At 34.8% G+C, this 22921-nt stretch overlaps 8 protein-coding genes across 10 annotated transcripts; 3 read left to right on the forward strand and 5 right to left on the reverse strand.

The window, feature by feature from the left end:
• Positions 1-353: 353 nt before the first annotated feature.
• On the forward strand, positions 354-2213 carry LOC106643639 (Decaprenyl diphosphate synthase subunit 2). Its single transcript, XM_089593085.1, has 5 exons — positions 354-643; positions 726-854; positions 945-1149; positions 1227-1493; positions 1594-2213. Exons 1-5 carry the CDS (start codon positions 354-356, stop codon positions 1903-1905), a joined length of 1203 nt encoding a protein of 400 aa, XP_089449211.1. The 3' UTR covers positions 1906-2213.
• A 311-nt stretch (positions 2214-2524) lies between these two features.
• Positions 2525-5702, reverse strand: LOC106643609 (uncharacterized). Its single transcript, XM_089592997.1, has 7 exons — positions 5545-5702; positions 5039-5255; positions 4686-4904; positions 4426-4545; positions 4059-4339; positions 3558-3980; positions 2525-3481 (listed from the first exon to the last, which is right to left on the reverse strand). The coding sequence occupies exons 1-7, from the start codon at positions 5604-5606 to the stop codon at positions 2563-2565; spliced, it is 2241 nt and encodes a 746-aa protein (XP_089449123.1). The 5' UTR covers positions 5607-5702; the 3' UTR covers positions 2525-2562.
• A 181-nt stretch (positions 5703-5883) lies between these two features.
• Positions 5884-11060, reverse strand: ABCB7 (ATP binding cassette subfamily B member 7). The gene is made up of 10 exons (XM_014358844.2): positions 10776-11060; positions 8611-8862; positions 8307-8493; positions 8045-8211; positions 7683-7961; positions 7434-7608; positions 7204-7361; positions 6970-7133; positions 6485-6890; positions 5884-6405 (listed from the first exon to the last, which is right to left on the reverse strand). The coding sequence occupies exons 1-10, from the start codon at positions 10950-10952 to the stop codon at positions 6172-6174; spliced, it is 2199 nt and encodes a 732-aa protein (XP_014214330.2). The 5' UTR covers positions 10953-11060; the 3' UTR covers positions 5884-6171.
• On the reverse strand, positions 9115-10754 carry LOC149374583 (SET domain-containing protein 4-like). Its single transcript, XM_089593559.1, has one exon. The coding sequence runs from the start codon at positions 10426-10428 to the stop codon at positions 9115-9117; it is 1314 nt and encodes a 437-aa protein (XP_089449685.1). The 5' UTR covers positions 10429-10754.
• Positions 11061-12782: 1722 nt separating the features above from the next.
• Positions 12783-15568, forward strand: LOC106643660 (SH3 domain-binding glutamic acid-rich protein homolog). Its single transcript, XM_014358880.2, has 5 exons — positions 12783-13418; positions 14357-14539; positions 14620-14757; positions 14846-14880; positions 14953-15568. Exons 1-5 carry the CDS (start codon positions 13374-13376, stop codon positions 15071-15073), a joined length of 522 nt encoding a protein of 173 aa, XP_014214366.2. The 5' UTR covers positions 12783-13373; the 3' UTR covers positions 15074-15568.
• Positions 15569-15944: 376 nt separating this feature from the next.
• On the reverse strand, positions 15945-18886 carry kri (uracil phosphoribosyltransferase krishah). Of its 2 annotated transcripts, XM_089593415.1 has the most exons (7): positions 18859-18877; positions 18414-18762; positions 18199-18241; positions 17656-17950; positions 17446-17576; positions 17318-17381; positions 15945-16142 (listed from the first exon to the last, which is right to left on the reverse strand). In XM_089593415.1, the coding sequence occupies exons 2-7, from the start codon at positions 18566-18568 to the stop codon at positions 16099-16101; spliced, it is 732 nt and encodes a 243-aa protein (XP_089449541.1). In that variant the 5' UTR covers positions 18569-18762; positions 18859-18877; the 3' UTR covers positions 15945-16098. The 2 variants fall into 2 exon arrangements, with proteins under 2 accessions (XP_089449541.1, XP_014217931.1); XM_014362445.2 differs by having other exon boundaries at positions 18414-18886.
• Positions 18887-19234: 348 nt separating this feature from the next.
• LOC106646404 (calcium load-activated calcium channel) lies at positions 19235-20438 on the forward strand. The gene is made up of 4 exons (XM_014362446.2): positions 19235-19500; positions 19581-19658; positions 19750-20069; positions 20160-20438. The coding sequence occupies exons 1-4, from the start codon at positions 19440-19442 to the stop codon at positions 20250-20252; spliced, it is 552 nt and encodes a 183-aa protein (XP_014217932.1). The 5' UTR covers positions 19235-19439; the 3' UTR covers positions 20253-20438.
• Positions 20324-22799, reverse strand: LOC106643659 (FAD-dependent oxidoreductase domain-containing protein 1). Of its 2 annotated transcripts, XM_089592646.1 has the most exons (7): positions 22727-22799; positions 22452-22631; positions 22057-22380; positions 21258-21761; positions 21026-21177; positions 20710-20950; positions 20324-20622 (listed from the first exon to the last, which is right to left on the reverse strand). In XM_089592646.1, the coding sequence occupies exons 2-7, from the start codon at positions 22536-22538 to the stop codon at positions 20368-20370; spliced, it is 1563 nt and encodes a 520-aa protein (XP_089448772.1). In that variant the 5' UTR covers positions 22539-22631; positions 22727-22799; the 3' UTR covers positions 20324-20367. The 2 variants fall into 2 exon arrangements, with proteins under 2 accessions (XP_089448772.1, XP_023246545.2); XM_023390777.2 differs by having other exon boundaries at positions 22452-22788.
• Between the last annotated feature and the right edge of the window lie 122 nt (positions 22800-22921).

Genomic DNA, 22921 nt, shown 5'->3' on the forward strand with positions numbered 1-22921 from the left:
ATTTTCCTACGTCCATTGATTTGCAAGTGATTTATTTTAGATTACCGTTGTACTATAGTGTTTAATGTATTGTGTTTGACTTTTTTACACAGGCAGATTTAAATTTTTATACATTACTTTGAAAAACCGCCAACAGTCGTCACGCGTGTTATGTAACTGCTTGATTGTAAAGATAATAATCAGATTTTATCAAAAATTTTCCTGTTAATCAAGGTTATTTTTCAAACATCAGATTCAAATATCTTGATAAAGATACTTTTTTTTATCAGGAAATTCAAAAAAAATTATATACATACATTAATGAAACATGTTTCTTACAGCTAAAATAAATCTCACTCAGAGTCATTACAGAGATGTCTAGCAATAAGCAAATTTTATCACTACTGTGTAACAAGCACCGTTTGTTGTACAATTGCAATCACCCAATGGTTACCACCCACTGTAATTATAAGAAACATAGTACAAAAGTTACTGCAAATCCAAAGGTTGACTGGAATCAGGCAGTCACAGAAGCTGAAAAAGTCGTAGGACACCCCACCTCATTTTTAAATCCACGCTGGTTACTCAATGACGAGATAGCTAATGTTGCTGTACACTTGCAAAAACTTGTTGGCTCGAATCATCCTCTAATAACAACTGCGAAGTAAGCATTGCCTTATTTATTTAACATGTCAAAGTTTATGGTGAACTCATTAATTATTCGTATTTTTTAAATAATTTTACAGAAGCCTTTTTAACAACGAGAACAGCAACATGCAGACCTGGGGACTAATCGTTTTGCTGCTGTCAAAGGCTGCAAGCCAAACGGACCAATTTAATGCAGAGGAGGATGCAAGGGCTGGTGTGTTACATAGGTGTGTGTTGCCATTACTACCTGGCACTGTATATACCAATCAATAGCTTCCCAACTTTTTACTTATTAACGTGATGTTAGTTTTCTTTAGACAAAAGGAGTTGGCTGAGATCACTGAAATGATTCGAATCGGCCACCTGGTCCACAGAGGTTTGGTCAATTTTTGCAAAAAAAATCACAGATTGGAACCCGCCGAACTAAACGATATGACCTTTGGTAACAAAATTGCACTTCTCAGCGGTGACTATCTGCTCGGTACGAGTTGCATGAAATTGGCGTGCATAAAAAACCATTCTGTAAGTAAATTTAGTTTTTCGACGAAACATTTCTAAAATCATATTACACAGTACATTGTGTTTTGAATTTTATGCAGCTTCTGGAACTCATGTCGTGCGCGTTAAAAGACCTATCAGAATCCGCTTTCATTGGCAGGAGGGATAGTCAAGAGAATCCTCTGCCCGCGATACCACCAGAGGACCGCACAAACTACGCCGTCAATGAATGGACACATCAAAACTACCTTGGTTCTGGTAGTTTTTTAGCAAAGTCCTGCAAAGGCACGCTCATTTTGGCTGGCCATGATGAGTTTATGCAAGAGCAGGCTCATGACTTTGGAAAGCACTTGGCTCTCGCTTGGCAGGTATGTCAACGACGATATGTATTATTGGCAAGAAAAAATTTAGCCACTAGTCGTGATTTGTAACAAAACTATTTATCATGATTTTAATTTTAATTGGCAGGCCAATCTTGATCTTGTTCCATTTATTGCTCAAGACAGAAACACACCATTTAATTTGAATTGTGCACCTGTCATGTATCACATAGAATACGATCCATCCATCTTGATGGAAATCGACAAAGGCATCGAAACGGTCGAAAACGTGAATTTCGGTAACGTTTTTGACATAGTAATCAGAGGTCCTGGTGTCGAGCTTACGAAAGAATTGCAGCAAAAACACTCCCAGAAAGCAATTGATATTTTAACAAGCACCTTCAAAGAAAGTGAAGCCAGAACGGCTTTGACGAATATTATTACCTCGATTGGATTCTAAAATCATGTAAAATGTACATATGCGCAAATATTTACTTTTTTTAGTAACAAAGTTACCTAAAAGAAAAGAAAAAAAAAAAAAATTCTTTAATCTGTGATGTTGATTGTTGACGGTTGAAGTGTTTTTATTGTAATTATTTTTTAAATGGATGGGAGTAATTACGTTTTACGTTTGTATCCTTAGCAAAAAAACACTGTTAAGTTTGCTACTAAAAAAAACAAGCTGGTATTACTAACTAATGTAATCGAGAAACTTGTAGTTTTGTAATTTTTTAGTATGACAAATACAAGCCCAGCATCGAAAGTTCATGTTTGAGTCTGATTTTCTATATTTGTGAAATAATATTTTTCATGGAAAATACCATTTTCAACCGCATTGATGTTTATTTATATAAAATCGTTATCAAAATCATCTCTCTTTTCGTTGATAAAATTACATTTCTTACATTATCTTTTTCATTCTAAAAAAAGGATAACAAAATATACACACATATACATACATATGTGTGTGTGTGTGTGTGTGTGTGTGTGTGTGAGAGTAATTTTTTTCCAGTTTGATATTTTGTACGAATACTTGGGCTGAATATATGTTAAACCTACATAAAATTAGGATAGCGAGTGATACGTACAGGCAAAAGTACTCGTTTCAATGTCACTTTTATTGTCCAGATTCAGAAAATAATTCTTTCATAATATCACTTTTCTTCTTTGAATGCGTAGGTATGCCTCTGTACAAATTTTCCGTCACCTGCAGTCGAGCTGCTGCGTTGTTACTTTTTCGGGGCTTTTGTTGGAAAAACTCAACGTTCTCGTTGTCATCGATTGCCTTCATAGCTGCCAGCAACTTCGCTTTATCAAAGCTCCTGGCACTTTCATCGCTCGCAGCCGTATTTGGCTCCTCGCTGTTTTTTAAATCCAAACTAAATGCGCCGTTCAAATCGTTCGCAACAAGTTTTTCTTCTTCCGCCAAAGCGCTTTCGTAATCATTGGCGTCCAAATTAGCAATCAAAGGAGATGTTTCTTTGTGAATCGACTTTTTTCGTGATATCAAATCATCGATGGACGCATCGACGTCCATGGCAGATTTCGTTTCGATCTCTCCGAACGAGTTAAAGTCAGTTTCTTGATGGCGATCCAAGTTTTTGCTCGCGTCTTTAGAGGATTCTCTGGGCTCACTGGAAGAACTGCTGCTGCGACTAAACTGCTCGTAGGACGAGCTCGAGGAGTAGTCGGTCGACAATTTGTTTTGGTGATGCCTCTCGATTTCCGATTTGTCAATGTCCGATTGTCTTTTCCCGCGATTGTCCTCGTCCTCGTCGGTATTGAAGGCTACGGGTATTTCGATTTCGCTCTCGTCGTCGCTGTGGCTGTTGTTGCCTTCGGTCTCGTTCCCAAGCCCATAATCCTTTGAAATGACAGTGACAACCGAGTCCCGATCGTACTTTGTCGCGTAATCGCTTTCGTTGAGCCTCTCCATGAGCTCCATGTTTTCCTTGGAAAAAGACCGCGGCCGACTCGCCGTCGTCATCGGCAATTCTCCCCTCACGCGCTTTCCCTCCACGGCAGAACTGATCAACCTGAAGGAGATGATGAAACAACAATTTAATTATAAAACATGATACATACACGTTTGTACTTAATATGTGTATTTACCTCGTGTGCAACGATCTCGACCTACTGGTGAGGCTGAGAGGGTCGCTGCCGTACTCATATTGGCCGCTAAAGTTAACTTTACCACCGCCACCGGTTTCGTGATAGCCAAAATCTTCTTTGACCACCACTTTTGGAAGCTCGGGAGTCTCCCCGTCCGCCCCTGCATAATCTACTTCTAATCTAGATTCTTTGATCGGCGAATCCCTTATTGTTGTGCTACTCTTGGAAGAAATCGATGCCGCCGTTTTGTGCTTGGCCGATGGTGACTTTAACAGTTGAGGATTCCGCGCTCGGTCGTTGTTCGTGTGAATCATCGTTGACTTTCGCGGATTCTCCTGTGACTGGCTCCTTCTCGTTAACGAGGCCGAGCCGGCACCGAGGGCTGGAAGAGATTGTCCTTTCGTACCTTCGTACCTGCGTCTTCTGCGTGGCCGTCAAAATCAACAGATACATAAATCAATGAGTCAAAATGTACGTGAAAAACAAAACAAAAAGGTGTACCTTTGGACTCTGGGTGCGCTTTCCAATTTGTCATTGTCGTGTAAATTGGTCAGAGATTGGCTGGTAAAGTTGCTCGTTGGTCTACTACTACTGCTTTTGTGAAAAAATACGTGACTGGCGTGATAAGATTGTCTTTCCCGCTGCTCGGCCAACTCTTCCGCGCTTTTGAGTTTCGTCTGCGTTTCGTGCAGCTGCTTTTGCGTCTCCTTGTGCTTGACCATTTCCACGTGAAGCTGGTGCTTCAGGTATTTGCTCTCCAGTGCCAACTTTCGTTTCAACATCTCGACAAACAAGGCGTACATTTTTCATACACATTTTTTTTTTTATTCTCTTTGTATACGTGTAAAATTATCATCAATTAAAATACCTGTATGATCTCGTCTTGCTGGTCCACCCTGTAATTCAAGTCCGAAACTTGCACTTGAAGCTTGTCCCTCTCCAACAGATGGCGATCTTTGCTCAATTGCAAAAGCTTTTTGTTTTGCGCCTGTAAAAGAGATACAAACATACCCGAGATGAATATATAATTGTATAAATAATATAATTCTTATTTAGGGGGAGAAATACATAAATATGACGAGGAAAAAACGTTGCTTTCGATCTGTAATAATTACTTGCTGAATGCACCTGCAAAGAATACAGCTCGTTTTCTTTTTCCTTCAAAGTGTCGGCCAAAGCGTTGCACTGGGACCTCAATTTTTTGCACTTTGCCTGGAGAACCCTGTAATCCTCCTGGTGGGTGTTTATTATCCTCGGGAGTTCCGCCTTTGTGCCTTCGTACCGCTTGAGGGCCGCGTCCTGGCGTTTTTCGATGGCCTTGAGCAACTTGTTTTCGTTGGACAATTCCTTCAACGAATAGTTTCAAAGAAAAAGAAAAAAATAAAACAACTCTATAATGATTGTTGATCCGTTGTATAGCAATTGCGTGTATACTATGTCAATTCTTTTGGCAACCATAGTATGTACACGCAATAACTCACGTTCAAGTGGAAATGGGCATCGGCTAGTTGGTTTTGCAGTTGTTTTATGCGAAGCATTTTAGCCGACGAAACGCGTTGGTCTATTGCGCTTATTACAGGCGGCTTGGCAGTATCGTCGGGTGGGTTAAATCGCGTGACGTTGGTGTAAGGACTAGATCCGGCTGAAATTTTTTTTTTTTTTTCAGCGATTTGAGCTATAGTTGTGTAGAAAACAAAGCTGTGCCAAGAAGTATCAATACGAACCGACAGCTTTGGGACTTGTCGCTTTCTTTTTGTGAACCAAATGCACCGATAAACCCAATGGCTTCCTATTTTTACCCGTTAAATTGTTTTTTCCAACCACTTCTCTAGCAGGTTTTGGCTTTATGTTATTACGATTTCTGGAAACGTTCAATCAAGTGTATTATTATTATTATTATTATTATTATTATTATTATTATTATTATTATGATCAACTTCAACTTTATGGTGAATTTTTAATTGACACATATTTTATCTGTACGCACCTATGTGAAAGAATGTTACTAATTAAACACGATATCGGCAGCGGAGGAACGTCACTTTGCATTTTTCTTCATAAAAAGAAAAAAAAAAGTAACAATTTTTATTTTTACTCGTCACATTTTCAACAGCATTTGATCTATGCATCTGAGAAAAAAAAACAACAACACTTTGTACACTTGGCCTAGTATATGATTGGCACCCATGACCAGGGCACGTATGACTGTTTTTCTTTTTGCGTTACTATGGAAACATCGAGGGACAAACAATATTTTGGACACACACGGGATAAATGAAAAACGTGCACGTTTTTAATTGATTATTTGATCGTTATCAAACGCTTTATTATCGAAAGCAAAAAAAAAATTTTTTTCACTCTCACGGTTAAGAAAATAAAAACACAGTTTCCAATGTACATATACCACTTAAAAGATTACCAGATTATTTACAAAATAATCTTACATGTTTTTGTTTTTTTTTTAATTCTATTTCTGATAACTATATTTACATAATATTTATACATATGCTCTTCATTTTTTAACACTAATTTATTATTCCACAGTTTTAAAGTAAATTTAAAACCGCATTAATTTTATAACAATAAATAATATAACTGTACACAATTAAGTTTGTCATGTAGCTGTTTTGGTGGTACTTTCATCACTTGCACTCAAATATTGAGCTTCCCATAATTTACTGTAATACGAATTGGGTATTTTGAGTAGTTCTGAATGCTTTCCTCGTTCGATTACTTTTCCGCCGTCCAAAACGAAAATTTCATCGGCATCTATGACCGTAGATAGACGGTGAGCAATCACGATGGAAGTCTTTCCGGCAGTGGCGCGTCGCAGAGCCTCAAGTATGTGCTACATCAATGGGATTTTAAGTATAAATAACTTTAACATTATTCAAAGAGGAATTTTTTTTTTTTTAATTTCAACTTACGTGCTCCGTGATTGAATCCAAGGACGAAGTAGCTTCGTCAAATATCAGGATCGGACTATCCTTTAAAATCGCTCTAGCTATGGCAACGCGTTGCTTCTCTCCTCCGCTTAATTTCAAGCCTCGTTCTCCCACAGGTGTTTCGTAGCCCTGTGGCCACTTCATGATGGCATCATGCAAATTTGCCATCTTTGCGGCTTTGTAAACATCTTCTTCGGATTTCGATAAGTTTCCGTAGCGAAGGTTATAAAATATCGATTCGTGAAAGAGAACTGAATCTTGAGGTACAATGGCAATGGAGCGTCGAAGATCCTCCATGTCAACGTCTTTAATATTTTTATTGTTTATCAATATGCTGCCACTTGCGGGATCAAAAAATCTGTACAACAATCTGACTAGGGTGGTTTTGCTGCAAATGCATTGGATCAGCATCATTCGTTTGGCGGCAAAAATACAAACTATTAATTTAACAAATGGTCAATACATACCCAGATCCAGATCCACCTACTATGGCTACTTTCTTTCCACTAGGGATGGTAAAGGACAAATCATGGACTATATTTTTTCCAGGCACATACTGGAAGTGTACTTTATCAAAGGTAATTTCAGACTTTTGTGGCACAACAAAAAAAGGCTCGGCATTGACTTTGTTCTAAAATCATCACAATTATAATAAGAGATACAATCGTGGTGGCTTCACTATGAAACACAAGGTAACTTACTTTTATTGCGGGATCCATCATCGTCAGAGCAAACATTGTCTGCATATCGATAAAGGCTTGTCTCACTTCTCTGTACACTGAACCTAAAAATCCGAGGGGGATCGACAATTGGAAAAGCAGCCCATTAACCATAACTAAATCTCCCACGGTTAAATTTCCTGTAATTTCAAATGTAAAATAAAAAGTATTCACACGTGCAGCCACATTAGTAAATTTCAAGCGAAACCGACCATTAACAATATCCCTGGCAGCTAAAACCATTATTAAACTTAGAGCTGTGCTAAAAATGGCATGCTGTCCGAAATTCAGTAAGGCCAAGCTGGTACTCGTTTTTAAAGACGCAGCTTCATATTTTTTTAGAGACGAGTCGTATCTTTCAGCCTCAAATTTTTCATTATTAAAATACTGAAAAAAAAGAGAAAGAAAGAAAAGTGAAATGCATATCTCACGTTTGAAAAGAAGGAATATAATTTTCTCACCTTTACTGTTTCGTAATTAATGAGCGAATCTATCGCTTTGTTGCCTGCTTCGTTTTCCGCCTTGTTCATGTACATGCGAAATTTGGTTCTCCACTGGGTAATAGCAAGAGTGAAAAGAGCGTACGTACCAACGCATCCGAGTGCAACTCCCGTGTACTCAAGTCCGCATTTCATGCCCAATATTGTACTGACTAGTGCTAATTCAAAGACGGTAGGAACAATATTGAAAACCATAGCTGTTAATACAAAGTTTATACCGCGACTGCCTCGGTCTATCGTCTGTGAAAGCGATAAATTTTTTATAACAATTCGTGTGTGTCTTTGTTTATTAAATAAACGTAATTCATTCGCCAAGATTTTACCTTTGACAAGGCACCCGTCTGTTTGCTTAAATGAAATGCAAGATCAAGTTTGTGGAGATGTAAGAATACATTTTTGGCGATTTTTCTGATTGAATGTTGCGCAACTTTGGCAAAAACAGCATTACGAAGCTCGTTGAATCCGTATGCCCCACATCGTGCTACTCCATCTGCATTACAACACAATGAATATTGGATTATAGAGTCTGTTGCTCGTTGACTTGGCAAAAAAAAAGAAAAGGTAAAAAAATTGTCAAGCCCATACATCCAACGAGCAGAGTCATTCCTATGGTGCCTACAGTTCCAGGAGCCGTGGCCATTGAAGATGCGTCTGCGGTGTTAAACACGTCTATCGCATATTTGAAAATAAATGGCACAGATACATTGAGTAACTTTGCTCCAATCAGAAGACTTAAAGCTAGCTTAACTCGGTTCCTTATTTCCGGTTCATTCTAGTTTTTGGGGAAATCAAACGGATATGCTTTTTTTTTATTCTCAAACCAACAAATTCATTATTAAAGTAGTGTGCGATTTTTAAATTGGGTACTAAATTTTTTTTGCATACCCACCTTGGGCCATATAAACTCAAACATAGCTGTGACCATCTCACGTGGTGTAACATCGGGACCAGTGCCGAGATTGAGCGATTCTCTGCTCAAACTTGACGCACCTGGATGGAAGCAGCTTCTTTTTTGCTGAGCTAGTTTGGCTCCAGTAATACTCGCCACCGCCAGGTTCTGTGTGACTGGTGTGAAGATTGACTTGGCTTGAGGTACATTCTTTTTTTTTTGGGCTCTATCAATGACATTTCCACTACAATACTAAAAAAAAATTATTTTTTTGCATCATACAGACTGAAAACAAGTTTTAAAACATTAAATTTTTTTTTTCAATGATGTTGGAATTGAAAAATCTGTGTGAAAAACTATAGTCGTATAAAGGAAGGCCAGGAAAATTTTTTCAACTGCTGTTAAAATTTCAAATTAAATTCTTTATTGAAAAAATTGAAAGAAAGTATTTACAATAGTGTTGCATATAAAAGCACGAGTTTTAATAAAAAGAATCAATTTGATTTAATGGAATAACAATGATTTCATTTGTTTCATAGCAAGTTCTGCTAATTTTGTATACTCCATTGCAAGATTCGTTACCACAGAAAAACTTGGTGTTTTCTTAACAATCGTTCCCATAGTTTTACACTGTTTCTCAAGATCTTTTTTAATATTTTCTAAAATGGCTAAACCAACTAGATGTGCAAGTTTTAAATCATTACCATTAAGTTTATCACAGTATATTTTTTCTTTCCAAACAGACTCTTTTAATGTGTTGGAAGTTAATATGAACAAAGCATTTCTGGCATTGTAGTTTAATCCTTCAACAGTGAAAGCCATTGATCTGTCCATATTGTGGAATTTCAAAAAATTTACTGCCACCAGTGAAACTTGATGACATTTTTTGATATCAGATATATTAAAATATATTTGATCCAGAGGGTTATTTGGAATGAAAAAACCATATTCTATACATAATTTATGATTACTGTGTGCTCCATAATTAATAAAAACTTGCGTATTAGGATCATAAGATTTCAATGCTTTAATTTGATAAAATTCATCACCATTCATAGTAGATACTAATTGAGCTTCAGCAACAGTTTCAAGTGTATGGTTAAATAAATCCAAAAAAGGAGATAGAGCTAAATTATCGCTGCCCCTGATGTTAATTACAGTATTCTGCTTACTATTATCCATATAAATAGCTCTGGTGTTGACAGTGTAATAAGCCCATAAAAATTTATGATAAGTGAAAATATCGTAATATGACTTTTTACAATGGGTACAAAAATTATTGTTGCTGTTGCATAACAGTTTAATAGACTTTATAACAGATACGTAATCAAATTTCAGACTTTTTGAAATAGTGTCTAGATCATTCGCAATAAAACGGCTTAAAAGTTTCTTTTCAACTTTAGAACAAAATTCTGGATTTGTATAATATAGTGGTAAAGTGTCTAGATAAGGTTTCCAGAATGAAAGCTCCCCTAGATGTTTTTCATAAATTAAAAATACAGCAAGAACAGACTGAGCACTGTAACTATTACATGTGGGAAATAATTTTTTTAAAAGATTTTCAGAAACCACATGAGTTGTTATTAACAGTGACTTGGGTACTTGCAGCACTACTTGATTTGGATGAATTTTTTCCATAGTCATCAAACCCCTACCAGTGGCTTCAAAAACGTGAGGGACCAAATTACAAGAGGCTTTCCAATTATTGGAAAGCATCCATGATTTTAATTTTTCATGAAGATCATAACTATCGTTTTCGTGAGAAATTTTCGAAAATGCCCGTAATTTACGATGACGTTCTCTACCAGTTCGACCCATATCAGTAAATAAAAATTTTTACATAAGCAAAGTAAAAATGCAAATTTACAATTTCCAACTTAACTTTTCAACGGAAACCCAACAAGTTCACAAAAAAAAAGCACCAAGCACAATAATCATAACATAATAATTGAATGTAACATTTAGCAATGTGGCATAATTATTTGATCCAACCACCTTTGATTAAAAAGTATGTCATCTAGTCAATCAGAGATAACCTCTTTGAGCTCGAAAAAACGCAATCAAAAAATAATGGGCACGTACAAACGATAGGTACATATAAAGATGGTTTTACGCCAAATAGTAGCACAAAACATCAACAATTACTTAACAGGAAGAATCATTACCCTAGCTCCAAAATAATCGAGCTTGGAGTGTACGAGGGCGGCAGTGGTACTTCTCGTGCAGACGATATGCCTTGTCAAGCAGCTGATCGGGTAGGGTAAGTCGAGCAAAGAGGTAACCTTGATGTTTTTGCTGGCCTGGGAGTTTCTCAGCAGTTTCCCGCACAGGAAGAGGGACATGGTGCTTATGGAGGTTTCTTGACGCCGCTGCACATAGGAGAGGACGTAAGCCGTCACGTCCTCCCGTTCTCAATATTTGTAGGTCACGAAAAGGCCCGCGCGCATTGTGCTGCCCCTCGCACACTGCTCCCTATTCGCAACATCGCAGTTCTATTCGCACTGTTAATAAAGTACCCGGTGTTATCTATACATATATACTTACTTACATGCAAGAATTTTAATGATAAGGGGGTTCTCGACATTGTCAATTTATAGTAAGAAATTTTTTTCATTTTTTATTGAGAAAAGTCGTGTACGTAAAAAATACAATGGGGAAATAAATGACGTTTTGGCCTATTTTGGCCTACTTTTCTTTATTTTCATATCTCATCAAGTCAGCTGAATGCAAAACATATAAATTGTATCGGTTTTGAGGTGAACCGAGAAATAATCAACAGTTAACAATACTTAATACAAAATATAATGTGTTGTTTCAAATGGCTGGGAGATGAATCCAATGTATTTATTATGAATTAGTTCTTGACCGTTAGTAGTTTATTGTTTAATTATGAAAAAAAAGTATGTATATTAAAACCAAATAAAACATAAAAATGGTCGCACTCGCGCGTAAAGTATACATGGATCATTTCACAAAAACGTCAGATTAATCGACTATTTCAAACATCAAAACTTTTTTTTTTATGGGGAAATTGATTCGAGATTGCGATCGTAGGGGTAATATCATCGTCTCGCTTGCACTTATAAATAATCTCGTCACATAACAAACGATTGGATTTTTTTCCAAACGGAGCCTAATTTTGCTGAAATATGTTTTTGAGTTTAAGTCATACTTTTTTTGCAGGGCGTAATGAAGATGGGCCAAAATAGGCCAAAAAGCGCGCATGTTGTCATTGCTATCTAAGCGTTTTTAATCAGTTCTTTTTAAAAATTTTCGATGCCCGCTCATTGATTTTTCAATTAAATATATTATAATACATATATATGCACGTAATATATATGCATGCGCGTGTAAGTAATGAAGATTTTCGACTAACTTATAAGTAATTATACAATCCAAATAGGCTTCAAATTTCAAGTTCTGTGTGGAAGCGATGATTTTACATTCGGACAGTTTTCATCAGAGAAAAAAAATTTTGACAGTATTTTATAACTACAGTGCTCTAAAAAAGAAAAAAAAAAAAAACAGTTTTTTCGCAATAACTTTTTTTCACGTACATTTTGTACTTTTGATTAAAAAAACACAAAGTTTTGTAGTTCACAATACACACAACTTTTTCGTACATGATAAGTACACATTTTACAAAATTGGTACAAAATCAGTAACACAAGCGTTTTCCTCGCGGAGCAATTCATTTGTGAAGCCCATGATGTTTTTGACATTTGTTTTATTCACGCGAGACAAATGATTTAGTTTCTCCAAGTATAGTCCTTTTTCGTGCCTTTGATATTGATTATTTTTTATTCCGAAGTGAACGGGAACACTATAAATTTATTTTGCAGCCCTGTACTTTTAAAATCGAATGTGGCCAGTCGCAGAGTGCTTGCCCGGATAAAATAATTGGTCCATTACCGTACAATTCACCTCATCTCAACAAATTATAACTCAAATAACTTGAAAAAATCCATTTTTTGTGAAATGATGAGTATACTTTTTTTTGCTTCCGCGCCGCGTGAACAGCCGGCCTTTTTCCCTCACATATATATATATGCCACCCAATCAGCATCACACATGAGTATTCGTGTGTATGCTCATCCCCCTTGAGGCTCGCTCTATAAATGAGCAACAGCCCCCCGCTCGTCTCTCGATCTGCACTACCGAGTGCTCCGCAGTCGCCGCGCCCGTAGTTATAATTTCGAAATATTTTTTTAAGTAAAGCGACAAAAAGACTCTGTTCCCCCTCCAAAGCTCGCGAATGTCGTAGTGCAGTGTTTTGTTTACTCAATCTCATCAATTATATAAAATCATTTTTAGGTATTTAATTACACATATATTATAGGTATCTGTGAGCATTGTTGTACGTGCAGTGTGGAAGTGTGGACTACCTGCGTGAGTGCGTGGCGTTGCTGCGTATATCTTTTGTTATTTGTCTCTCTGCGGCCGCAGTGTTTTGTACAGTGCATTTTTTTTTACGTTACTCGTGGCATTCGTGCCCGTTGAGTAGGTACAGTAGTTGATCATTATTAATTTAATCCCAACTACCAGCGTATCATATTGTACCTACGCACCAACTCAGGCTATCATAGCCAAGCCGCTGCCGGGTTGACAGCAACAACCAAACGAACGAACGAACGAACGAGAAAAGATAAATTCGACTCGAGCTAAATAGAATATACCTATATACCATACATACCTGTATATACAAAAGTTATAAAAAGAGAGAGCAGGTAGCCATCGGATTTCTCATCATCAGAACAGCTACAATGGTCATCAAAATCTACATATCCGGAATTAGCGGCAATAAGGAAGTGAGTCCATTATCATTAATATTTTGATTCGGTGCATGTGTTGCTACTACTACTACTACTACTACTACTACTACTATTGCTACCTTTTGCTGACCCCTGTACCACTACCACCCCATTGCCCCTCGTTCATTATTATTGTGATGATCATACAACTGATAGGTAACAACACTAACAAACTGTAGCTCATCCCAGGCATTCGCACACAAACACACTTGAAGCTCACTGCTTATTTGACTCAATTTTTATTTTTGATACGATTACAATTTTTACATTTAAATCCAAGAATTTCCTAGCAAAGATTGACCTTGAAATACGCGACAAATTATCGCCCACTTCTACCTGCCATACATATAGTCGCTATCTCCCGGCCCTCCCTCTCGACTTGACTCTTCTTCTTTTAACACCTATTATACGCGTACGTATATGCCATTAGCCCAACACCACTGAAAACTAAAATTCTGATGAAAAGAAAAGCCCGCTCTCTCTCTCTCTCTCTTCCTGAGCATATCGCATAAAATTATTTTAAATATCATTAATTGAATCAAACGTTCCACCGACCAACGGCGTAAAAGTAGACACTGCGGGTCTTTATTTTATTGGCGAGTTAAATTGACGAAATTAAATCATTTCTTTTGAACGTCATCCTTAAAATATGTGGTGCATTGTGACTCAAGTCTCGTATCTGTCATGACATACACTAAAGATACCAAACTACGTCGTAACTTTTTTTTTTTTTTTTACCTTATTGTTTGCACTTTTTTTTTAACAACACAAAAATTTGTTCTTTTGTATTTGACAACACTTAAATAATAATAGCTATTGTTGAATAATTGATTTGAATCATTTTCATATTATATCTCCTGAAACTATACAAATCCATCAAAAAATTCGTTAATATTGATTTTTTTTTCAAATGGTACTTTAATTATATTTCTTAGGTGAAAAAAAGACAGCAAAGAGTCTTGATGATATTGGACAGCAAAAATGTAGGCTACCAAGTTATAGACATCACAGAACCTGGCAAAGAAGCTGAAAAAGAATTTATGCAGCTCAATAGTATGGCAAAGGATAGCAAATATCCATTACCTCCACAAATATTTAACGAAGAAGAATACTGTGGAGTAAGGTTCTTTAATGATTAAACGCTTTTTTTTTCATAACTTTTGATTTCGTCATACTTATCGACCATTCTATTGTTAAGGATTATGAAGACTTTGATGAAGCAAATGAAATGGATGAATTGGAAAAGTTTCTAAAAGGGTCGTACATCAGTACTGATAACTCTGAAAATAAGTCACAAAATGATGTACAACAAAACGGCAACTCTTCAAGTCGAGAGGTAAATATTTATTCATTGTATTTAAACATTTTCTCATGGTGATAGTTTGTAACAGTCTCAATAAATTAAAAAAAAAAAAAATTTCTAGCCTTCTGCGGATAAAGATGCCTTGGACCATGATGGGTATGTATAACTTGGATTTTTGAATAAATTATATTCAACAAAATTTATTTTAAAATATATTTTTATATCTAGGACGGAAGAAAAAATATTATCTGAACCAGAGAATGACAAACTTTCTGATACAGAGATTAAAGACTTATCTGAAGGTGATAATCTTGAGGAAGATGATGAACAGAAAAATGATGAAGATTAAATATTATTTTATGCATTGTGTGCATCAAGGAATAATTATGTCTTACGGAGATTCATACGCGACCATTTCTTCCTTTGTAAATGAACCGTTTCATTTTCATAAAGTCGCCCTTTAACATAATGAGGTAAAAACTGCCAGCAATACGTCCATACAGATTTTAAGAGTTGACTGAGATTATTTATTTGCACTTTGTTCAAGTGATTTCAGTAAGCAAGTCAACTCTGAAACAAGTTCAGACATACTCGCTTAGTTTGTATTTTCATAATTTTTCATATTATTAGATCTATGAAATTTTTAACAGAGAAAATTATATTTTGTGCTCTTCTTTTGCAATTGAAAAATATTGTACATATAAATTTAATTCTTATAGCTCTATGAAATTTATTAAAACATATTTATATTTGTAAAAATCAGTTGGTCAGCTTAAAGCAAATTGTATTTGGATCAAGTTACAAGAGACTGCTAGCTTATAGCAAGAATAAATGTTAAAATATACATTCCTGCAGCTTAAAGTTGTCTTTGCCTAAACAATTTACTTTGGCTTTTGTGAGGTATTCAGCAATGGCTGAAAAAGAAGCTTGTAAAAATTAATATAGGGTCTTAAATTCGTTAAAAAAACAAAGTATATTAATAATAATATATATATATATATATACATATACACACATCATGTATTTACTATCAAACTATTTTTTTACACATGTTATACAATCATCATCTAATTACAGTCCGTTTTGTTCAATTTAATTTGAAATTAAACTTTTGATCAATAACCTTTAATTTAAGAGTAACATATAAAATAAAATAACTTTAAAAGGAACAACTTTAAAATCAATTTTTTTCAAATTTTATTAACATAATCAAATTTAACGTTAGAATCAAAGAAAATATTGTTGCGTCTATTTAACGCATTTTACGTTGTATTACAAGTTGAAATTTCCGTCAGTAAATTAACACATAGTAGGAATGCTTAGGCACTTATTTGAACGCATGTTACATTAGTCCTCTTTGATGATATGGTATCGTCAGTCTACAAACGATTTCTTCATTACACCACGTTCGGTACAGCCTGAAATAAATAATACAGTAAGTGTATGTTTTAAAATAAATAAAAAAAACTCACATTTCTTTCTAGTGTAAACCTTTTTTTTTTATTTTTTTTTTTTTCACTAAAAAATTCTTAATTCTTAAATATTTTTGTAAAATAATAATGCACAGTATCAGTACCACTTAACTTTATTAAAGCATTTATTTTTAAAACTTTTACAAGTTACACTATGCTAACTCGAGACGCTTTTTAAATTCAGTTAAATCTTAAGAATGTTAATTTATACTTCAACTTTACATAAAAAAATCAGTAATCAAATTTTAAAAGAAAAAATTTTTTTTACAATATTAAATGATTATCCTTTTATGCGCTAGGACAAAAAATTCTCGGTACATAATCTAGACTTACAATCTTTTATTAATTTACATATATTGACAAAAAATTCATCAAGATTCACACTGTACAAAAATATTTGTTTCAAGGTTTACATTAAAATTTTAATATTTAAAAGGTTCTTGTAAAAATAGTATCTCAGAACATTGAAACCGAATGGGAATGAAGTTAAGATAAGTTATTTTCTATTTTTCGTGAGAAAATAAATTTGTACAAAATCATATACATTATCTAATGTGGTACAGATGCAAAATACTTGCATTAAAAGAATCGGTATAAAAAACACTAGCCTGGGTAACCCTTTCTTAGGTCTATATTATGCAAATTATTTAGTTGTTCACATGATTAACATTTATTGTTAAACAACACATATTTAGTTTACATGATTACCAAATTATCATCAAAAATACATGATCTTGGAGAAAATTTGCAGTAACTCTCATAAAAACAAAACAAAAAAAAAATAAAAATTCTGCAGACTAAAGTAATGTAAAATTATGCTGCGCAAGTTGTACAGTTTCCATGATGTCACAGGAAATTAATATACACCATTTTACTTAGAAAATAAAGTACTCTAGGAGGCACACAATTACATAAACTAAACGAAAAATGTATAAAGTAATTGAAATGCACAAATTGTTAAGTTTTGTAATGCTCTTTCAGTACTTATTTTTAGAATTGCACGCAATACTGAGATGATAATCCTCCTTAAATATTTTATTTTCTTATTGATCTCTTAATTATCTATTAGACCCTGTTCCAGTAGTTGACGCTACCAAAGCTCAAACTAGTTTAATCCGTACCAAAATATTTTTGTCCAAAGTGATTTGGTGCCACGGAGTGGATTTCCGATGTTAATATTTTCATCTAAAAGCCAACACATTTAAATTTGTGAAATTTTGTTCATTTTAAAGAATAGCCAAAGAATTACCTTAGGAAAAGCAGTGACTAGAGTTTTGGCTGCAAAAGGTGTGCAAAACAAGTTAGATAAGATGATATTTTCTTCTGGCACACTGTGCTCCTTAAGAACTGCTATTGCTTTTATCACAGTATTTCCAGTACCTATGTTAAAGTTATCAAAGTAATTAAAATTAGAAACATTGGAGTGTAAAGGAAATATACGCTTCAATTAAGTACAAACTCATAATAGGGTACATCAAGAGAACTTTTCTCTCGGCAATGTCATCTGGAAACTTGGCATAAACCACCCTAGCCTCGTGAGTATCTAGATCACTCTCAACTAAAATTTTGCCGATCCTGATGCTGCGACAGCAGTCCCGAAGGCCTTGCTCCATCGCCTCTCCGCTTCTTACGATGGAAACGCCGCAGTTTCCTTTCTGATACTTCAAACCCTTGTATTTGGCACCAGTTGGTGTCGTAATTACGCATTTTGTGAAGGGCAATTGATTCAAACTTTCCTCAATAACCAATCTTATCTAAAAATGTAAATAGGTTTTTTTAAGAGTCATCCTTCAGCACTCCGATTGTTCACTCCATAACACGAATCCTAAACAATCCAGAGCACCTCTGACCATTCTAATGCATGAGACCAAATATTAATTTTGTAATTTATTATCATTACGTTCACATAGGATGGAATCAGGGTGATCAGAGATAATCTGATGGTTAAAAATCTATGTCATGGAGGAAAAAATAATCGGAGAAGAATCATACAGTAAATTACCAAGCGATCAGCATAAAACTTGAAGTCACTTCTTGTGGTAGTTCTGTAAACAAATAACCTTGATTAGTACGAGAGCAACAAGGTAGCCTATATGCTTTAAAAGTAGCAGAAAAGTGATGAAAACTATAAAACCAAATAGCCGTATATAACATGCGGGGGTTAGATGAAGGTCAAGATGTGTATACTAAAAACGTTTTTTTTTCTTTAACACTCACTTGTCGCGTAAAATAGTCTGCAGTTCCTTCACTTGATCGTTCGTTGGCAAAATCTTTAAGTTTATGCCGTACTCATCTTCAAAGGAATCCTCTGCTTGAATATTATTTCCATTTTCGACAGCTAACTTTTTGACCACCTGATCAGCAGTACCCATTTTTTACACAAATTCCACTCGCGAGGGTAAATTTACCAAAGTTTAACCGTAGCATTAAATTGTTATATGCTTTTATAACCTCAATTCGGATGTATTTTCTTGAACTTTGTGTTTTCTTTATGACTTCGCATCTATGTCTATAATCCTTGGTATTTTTCGGAGCAGAGCGTTTTGAATGGATATTATACTTACTCCTAAAAAAAATTGTTATCTTTCAGATAAGTAAAGTATGTGTATTTTTTTAACGGGTTTTTGCAGTTTAATTCAACCAACTGCACTCCGAACCAGACCTAATCGAACCGAAACTGATTGCAAGTGTAAGGCCGACTCCGAAATACCGAAATGTCGATTGTCGATCCAAATGCATAATATATGCATGATACATATATAGATATACGACCTTGTCGCAACATCAATAATGATAATAGCGCTACCAAGCATACCGACCTCAAGAGTCAAGCAATATGCGCCAAAATTGAAATCTTTTATAGCAAAGTAATAATAACCATAACACTAATTATAATGACAATAAAGACAATAAAATAGTATAAAACAGACGATTCTAGAACATATCAATTAATATAAAAGGCTATGCAAAAAGCTCCCTATAATTACAAATATTTTGGACCTTTGGGAGACGATTCAGTCACTGTCACACCTTCCTGTTCCTACACACACGCCTATACCTACCCCAACCCAACCAATGGGTGCACTCGCTGCACGTCAGCATTCAGCATCAGCAACAAAGTTAGCAACTTAGAAAATCACTACTACTCTATATACTTATTTACACATGTTATCAAATCAATGATTTGAAAAATTTGTTTGAAACTTTGGCAATTTTATGTTGTGTTAAAAGTACTATCTAGTCATGTGGGCAGACACAATTTTAATTTTATTTATTAGTGTTTGCACGGCCCTTTTGGGTGAAGGTAACAAAATCATTTTGCTAACTTTTACTTTACAAGTTGTAAAAAGAAGCTCCATGTTCAATGATTTTCTTTTTCTCAAGGCTTAACTTGGTTGATGGTGTATAGAACAGAAAAGTATCAAAAACTCAAAGCAGAGGTTGAAAAACAAAGTAAAAAATGTATGTTTGATTTTTTTTTTGAGTGATAATGTCCAAAATTGCTCAAAGCTTACACAAAGTGTCTTAAACTGATTGAAAATTTTTTGTATAGTGGAAAAACGGAAGGAAGCTCATGGAGATTCACTGGATAAACAGCAAAAAAAAAAAATTGAGAGAGAAGAAGAGAGACTAAAAAATAATAACAGAGATTTGTCCCTTGTCAAGATGAAATCTATGTTTGCCATTGGTTTTGCTTTCACTGCGCTATTGAGTATGTTTAATAATATATTTGACGGACGTATTGTAGCAAGACTACCATTTGTTCCCATCAGTTGGATTCAAGGTCTGTCCCACAGAAATTTACCAGGAGACGATTACACCGAGTGTTCTTTTATATTTTTATACATTCTCTGCACTATGAGTATAAGACAGGTATACGAATATATTTAATCCTTGAATCATTAAGCATTTTAAAAAACAAGCAAAATTTTTTTTATTTTTTATAATCATTTTTTCTTTTAGAATATTCAAAAATTACTAGGCTTTGCACCATCAAGAACAGCAAGTAAACAAAGTGGAAGCATATTTGGACCACCACCGCAACAATTCAAGTAAAAATGTATCTGCCTATCTTATTTAAATGCTGAATGATTGGAACAATGGTGAATGAAAGTTAAAGAAAAAAATAAAGAATATTTGTACATTTATTTACACAATATCTTACAAAAAATTACCAAATATTAACTTCCCGTAAAGGTTGCTCTGTAATAAATCGATCAAAACCTAATCTCGATAAATCAATTGTTTTGTATTGACTATATTTTATCAATTCCGATACTGCTCTTCCAACAGCAGGAGCTTTTTGAATACCATGACCACTAAATCCAGTGGCAAATAAAATGTTGCTGTGATATGGGTGGTAGCCAATAACACCATTCTCATCAAAAGTGTTGTACTCGTAAAATCCGGCCCAAGCTGATTTGACCTGGGGTTAGATTTTTTTTTTGTTTTAATGTGTTTTAATGTGTTTTAATATGTTTTAAAAAGCCTTTTGTAACAAAACAAGATTAACCTTTAGATTTTCAAAAGCTGGCACGCGATTTGCTAGTTTTGGCCAAATTTTATTGTTAAAAAATTCGTAATCAACGTCCAAATTGTCTGTGGCAGGTTCTTCGTGTTCTTCTGGACTCAGACCGCAAATATAATTGTTATTCAAGCCTTCTCGTCTGAAATACATACCTGATGGGTCTATAGTCATTGGGGTATTTAATCCTGGTCCATCAGGAGCATGAAAACAGTACACGTATCTTTTTCTAAAATTATAAAATATTAGTTTACATCATTTTATGCATTTGAAAGATATATTTAAATCAAGTACTAGTTGATACCTCGGCTCTATTGGCAAAGGTATTGACAGGATTTTATGATGAGCTTTTGTACCAATCTGTACCATTCTAGCAACATCACCACTGAAAGCACCAGCAGCTATCACACATTCGCTAAAAGTTATAGGTCTCAATTTTCCATCTTCTGTTCGAACCTGAGAAACAAACAAGATTTTTTAACTTTCTTATGCTAAACCTCTTTTTTACTTTCATGTTATTCATTACTTTGACTTACAACTAAATAATTTGGCGTTTCAAATTCACTATAATCTCCAGTAACAACGGTACCTGATTTAAATTCAAAATTAAATCCTACAGCTTCTGCTTTAACAAAATTAACTCCCAAAGAATAAGCTTTTCGTTTCAAAGAACACAACAACATCCAAGGATCAAACCATCCTTCTTTTTCTAGTCCGAGACAACCTAATTCAATATTGTCCACATTTAACCACGGAAACTTAGATTTTAACTGGTTGGCACTTAACAATACATTTTTGGCTCCCAATGATCTTTGTAATGCAGAATTTTTTTGTAATATTTCTGCTGTTTCCTCAGTAGCTAAAGATAAATATCCATATGGATGGAACTGTAAATCCACAGGAGCTTCTCCTTCAATTCCTAAAAATTCATTTGCATTACGAATGAATTCCGCTCCATACAATGACATTTCTATATTTTCTGGAAGAGAAAATTGCTGTCGTAAGCCACCCACAGACAAAACAGTAGATGCTTGCTTGTACTGGAATAGAAAATTATCATCATTTAATCAATAATAATTAAAAAATACCCTGTGTCTATTCGCACCAAATTCACGTAAATACGTGGATATAAGTAGAGCTGTATCCACGTTTACTTGGATGTGGAGCTTATAATATCCAAGTAAATAATAATGATACTATCCACACACCACTCGAGGTGTTATCTGTACTGTGTAATATCTACGTATTTACGTGGATTTGGTGCAAATAGACCCAGCGTAAAAAATATGATACAATTCCAACAAAAAATGTATTTAACAATACTTATTCACGTACCGAATCATCTTTCTCCACCACCACTACCCTTAGACTTTTGTTTCCCAAAAGTTTGGTAAAGTAGGCAACAGAATTGCCAATTGCACCTCCACCAATTATCACAATATCACAATGATTTGGAAAAATAGGTGCATGAGGATCATCCCAATCAATAACTCTTCCAGTTTTTTCACAAATTGCAGGATTTTTAAAATCTTTCCAAAACATTAAATTACGCTTTAATTCAGCCATGTCTCTCACTAAACACCTTTTCATTCGGTCAAGTGCATCAGGGTTCCCAAGATCAATGTTTTTTGCTACATAATCGTTATTCTTATCTGATTCCTTTGACAAAATAAAAGCAATTAAACAGATAATCAAACATAATAGATTATTTTTATAAATAGTTTTCTTACTTTTGTTGAATAGAAATTACATTCCGTAGATAGGGCCGATAGTCGTTTTGTTTGCCAAAAAGACCTTCTGACAAAGGATTGCAGCATTTTGTAAAATTTTATTCAACCGATAAATTTATAACATTAGCGTTTCAAAGGCTTCAATACTTCATGAGACAATAACTAAACTCGAACCAAGTACTTGAATAAAAAATTGTGTGATAATAATCTCATCGTATCAATCTGTGTTTTATTTATTCGATAATACACATGTTCCACAATCAAAGGAAACTTACGAGTTGACAAAATAAGTATCGACGTAAATTAAGATAAGAACGTTTGAAAATTCTAGGATATATCATATCGGATACTTCTCCTTCTGTTTATCTAAATATACACTAAGGCTATAGGTTACTACACTGTAGGTATGTATATACAATACACTGTAGATAGTAGATTAGCTAGCTGTTTTATCAGTTCTACACTTCTAC

This window comes from Copidosoma floridanum, unplaced genomic scaffold (assembly GCF_036245765.1).
Source record: "Copidosoma floridanum isolate Cflo_tuat_1 unplaced genomic scaffold, Cflo_Japanese_pri ptg000019l, whole genome shotgun sequence".
In the NCBI taxonomy this organism is placed as follows: domain Eukaryota; kingdom Metazoa; phylum Arthropoda; class Insecta; order Hymenoptera; family Encyrtidae; genus Copidosoma; species Copidosoma floridanum.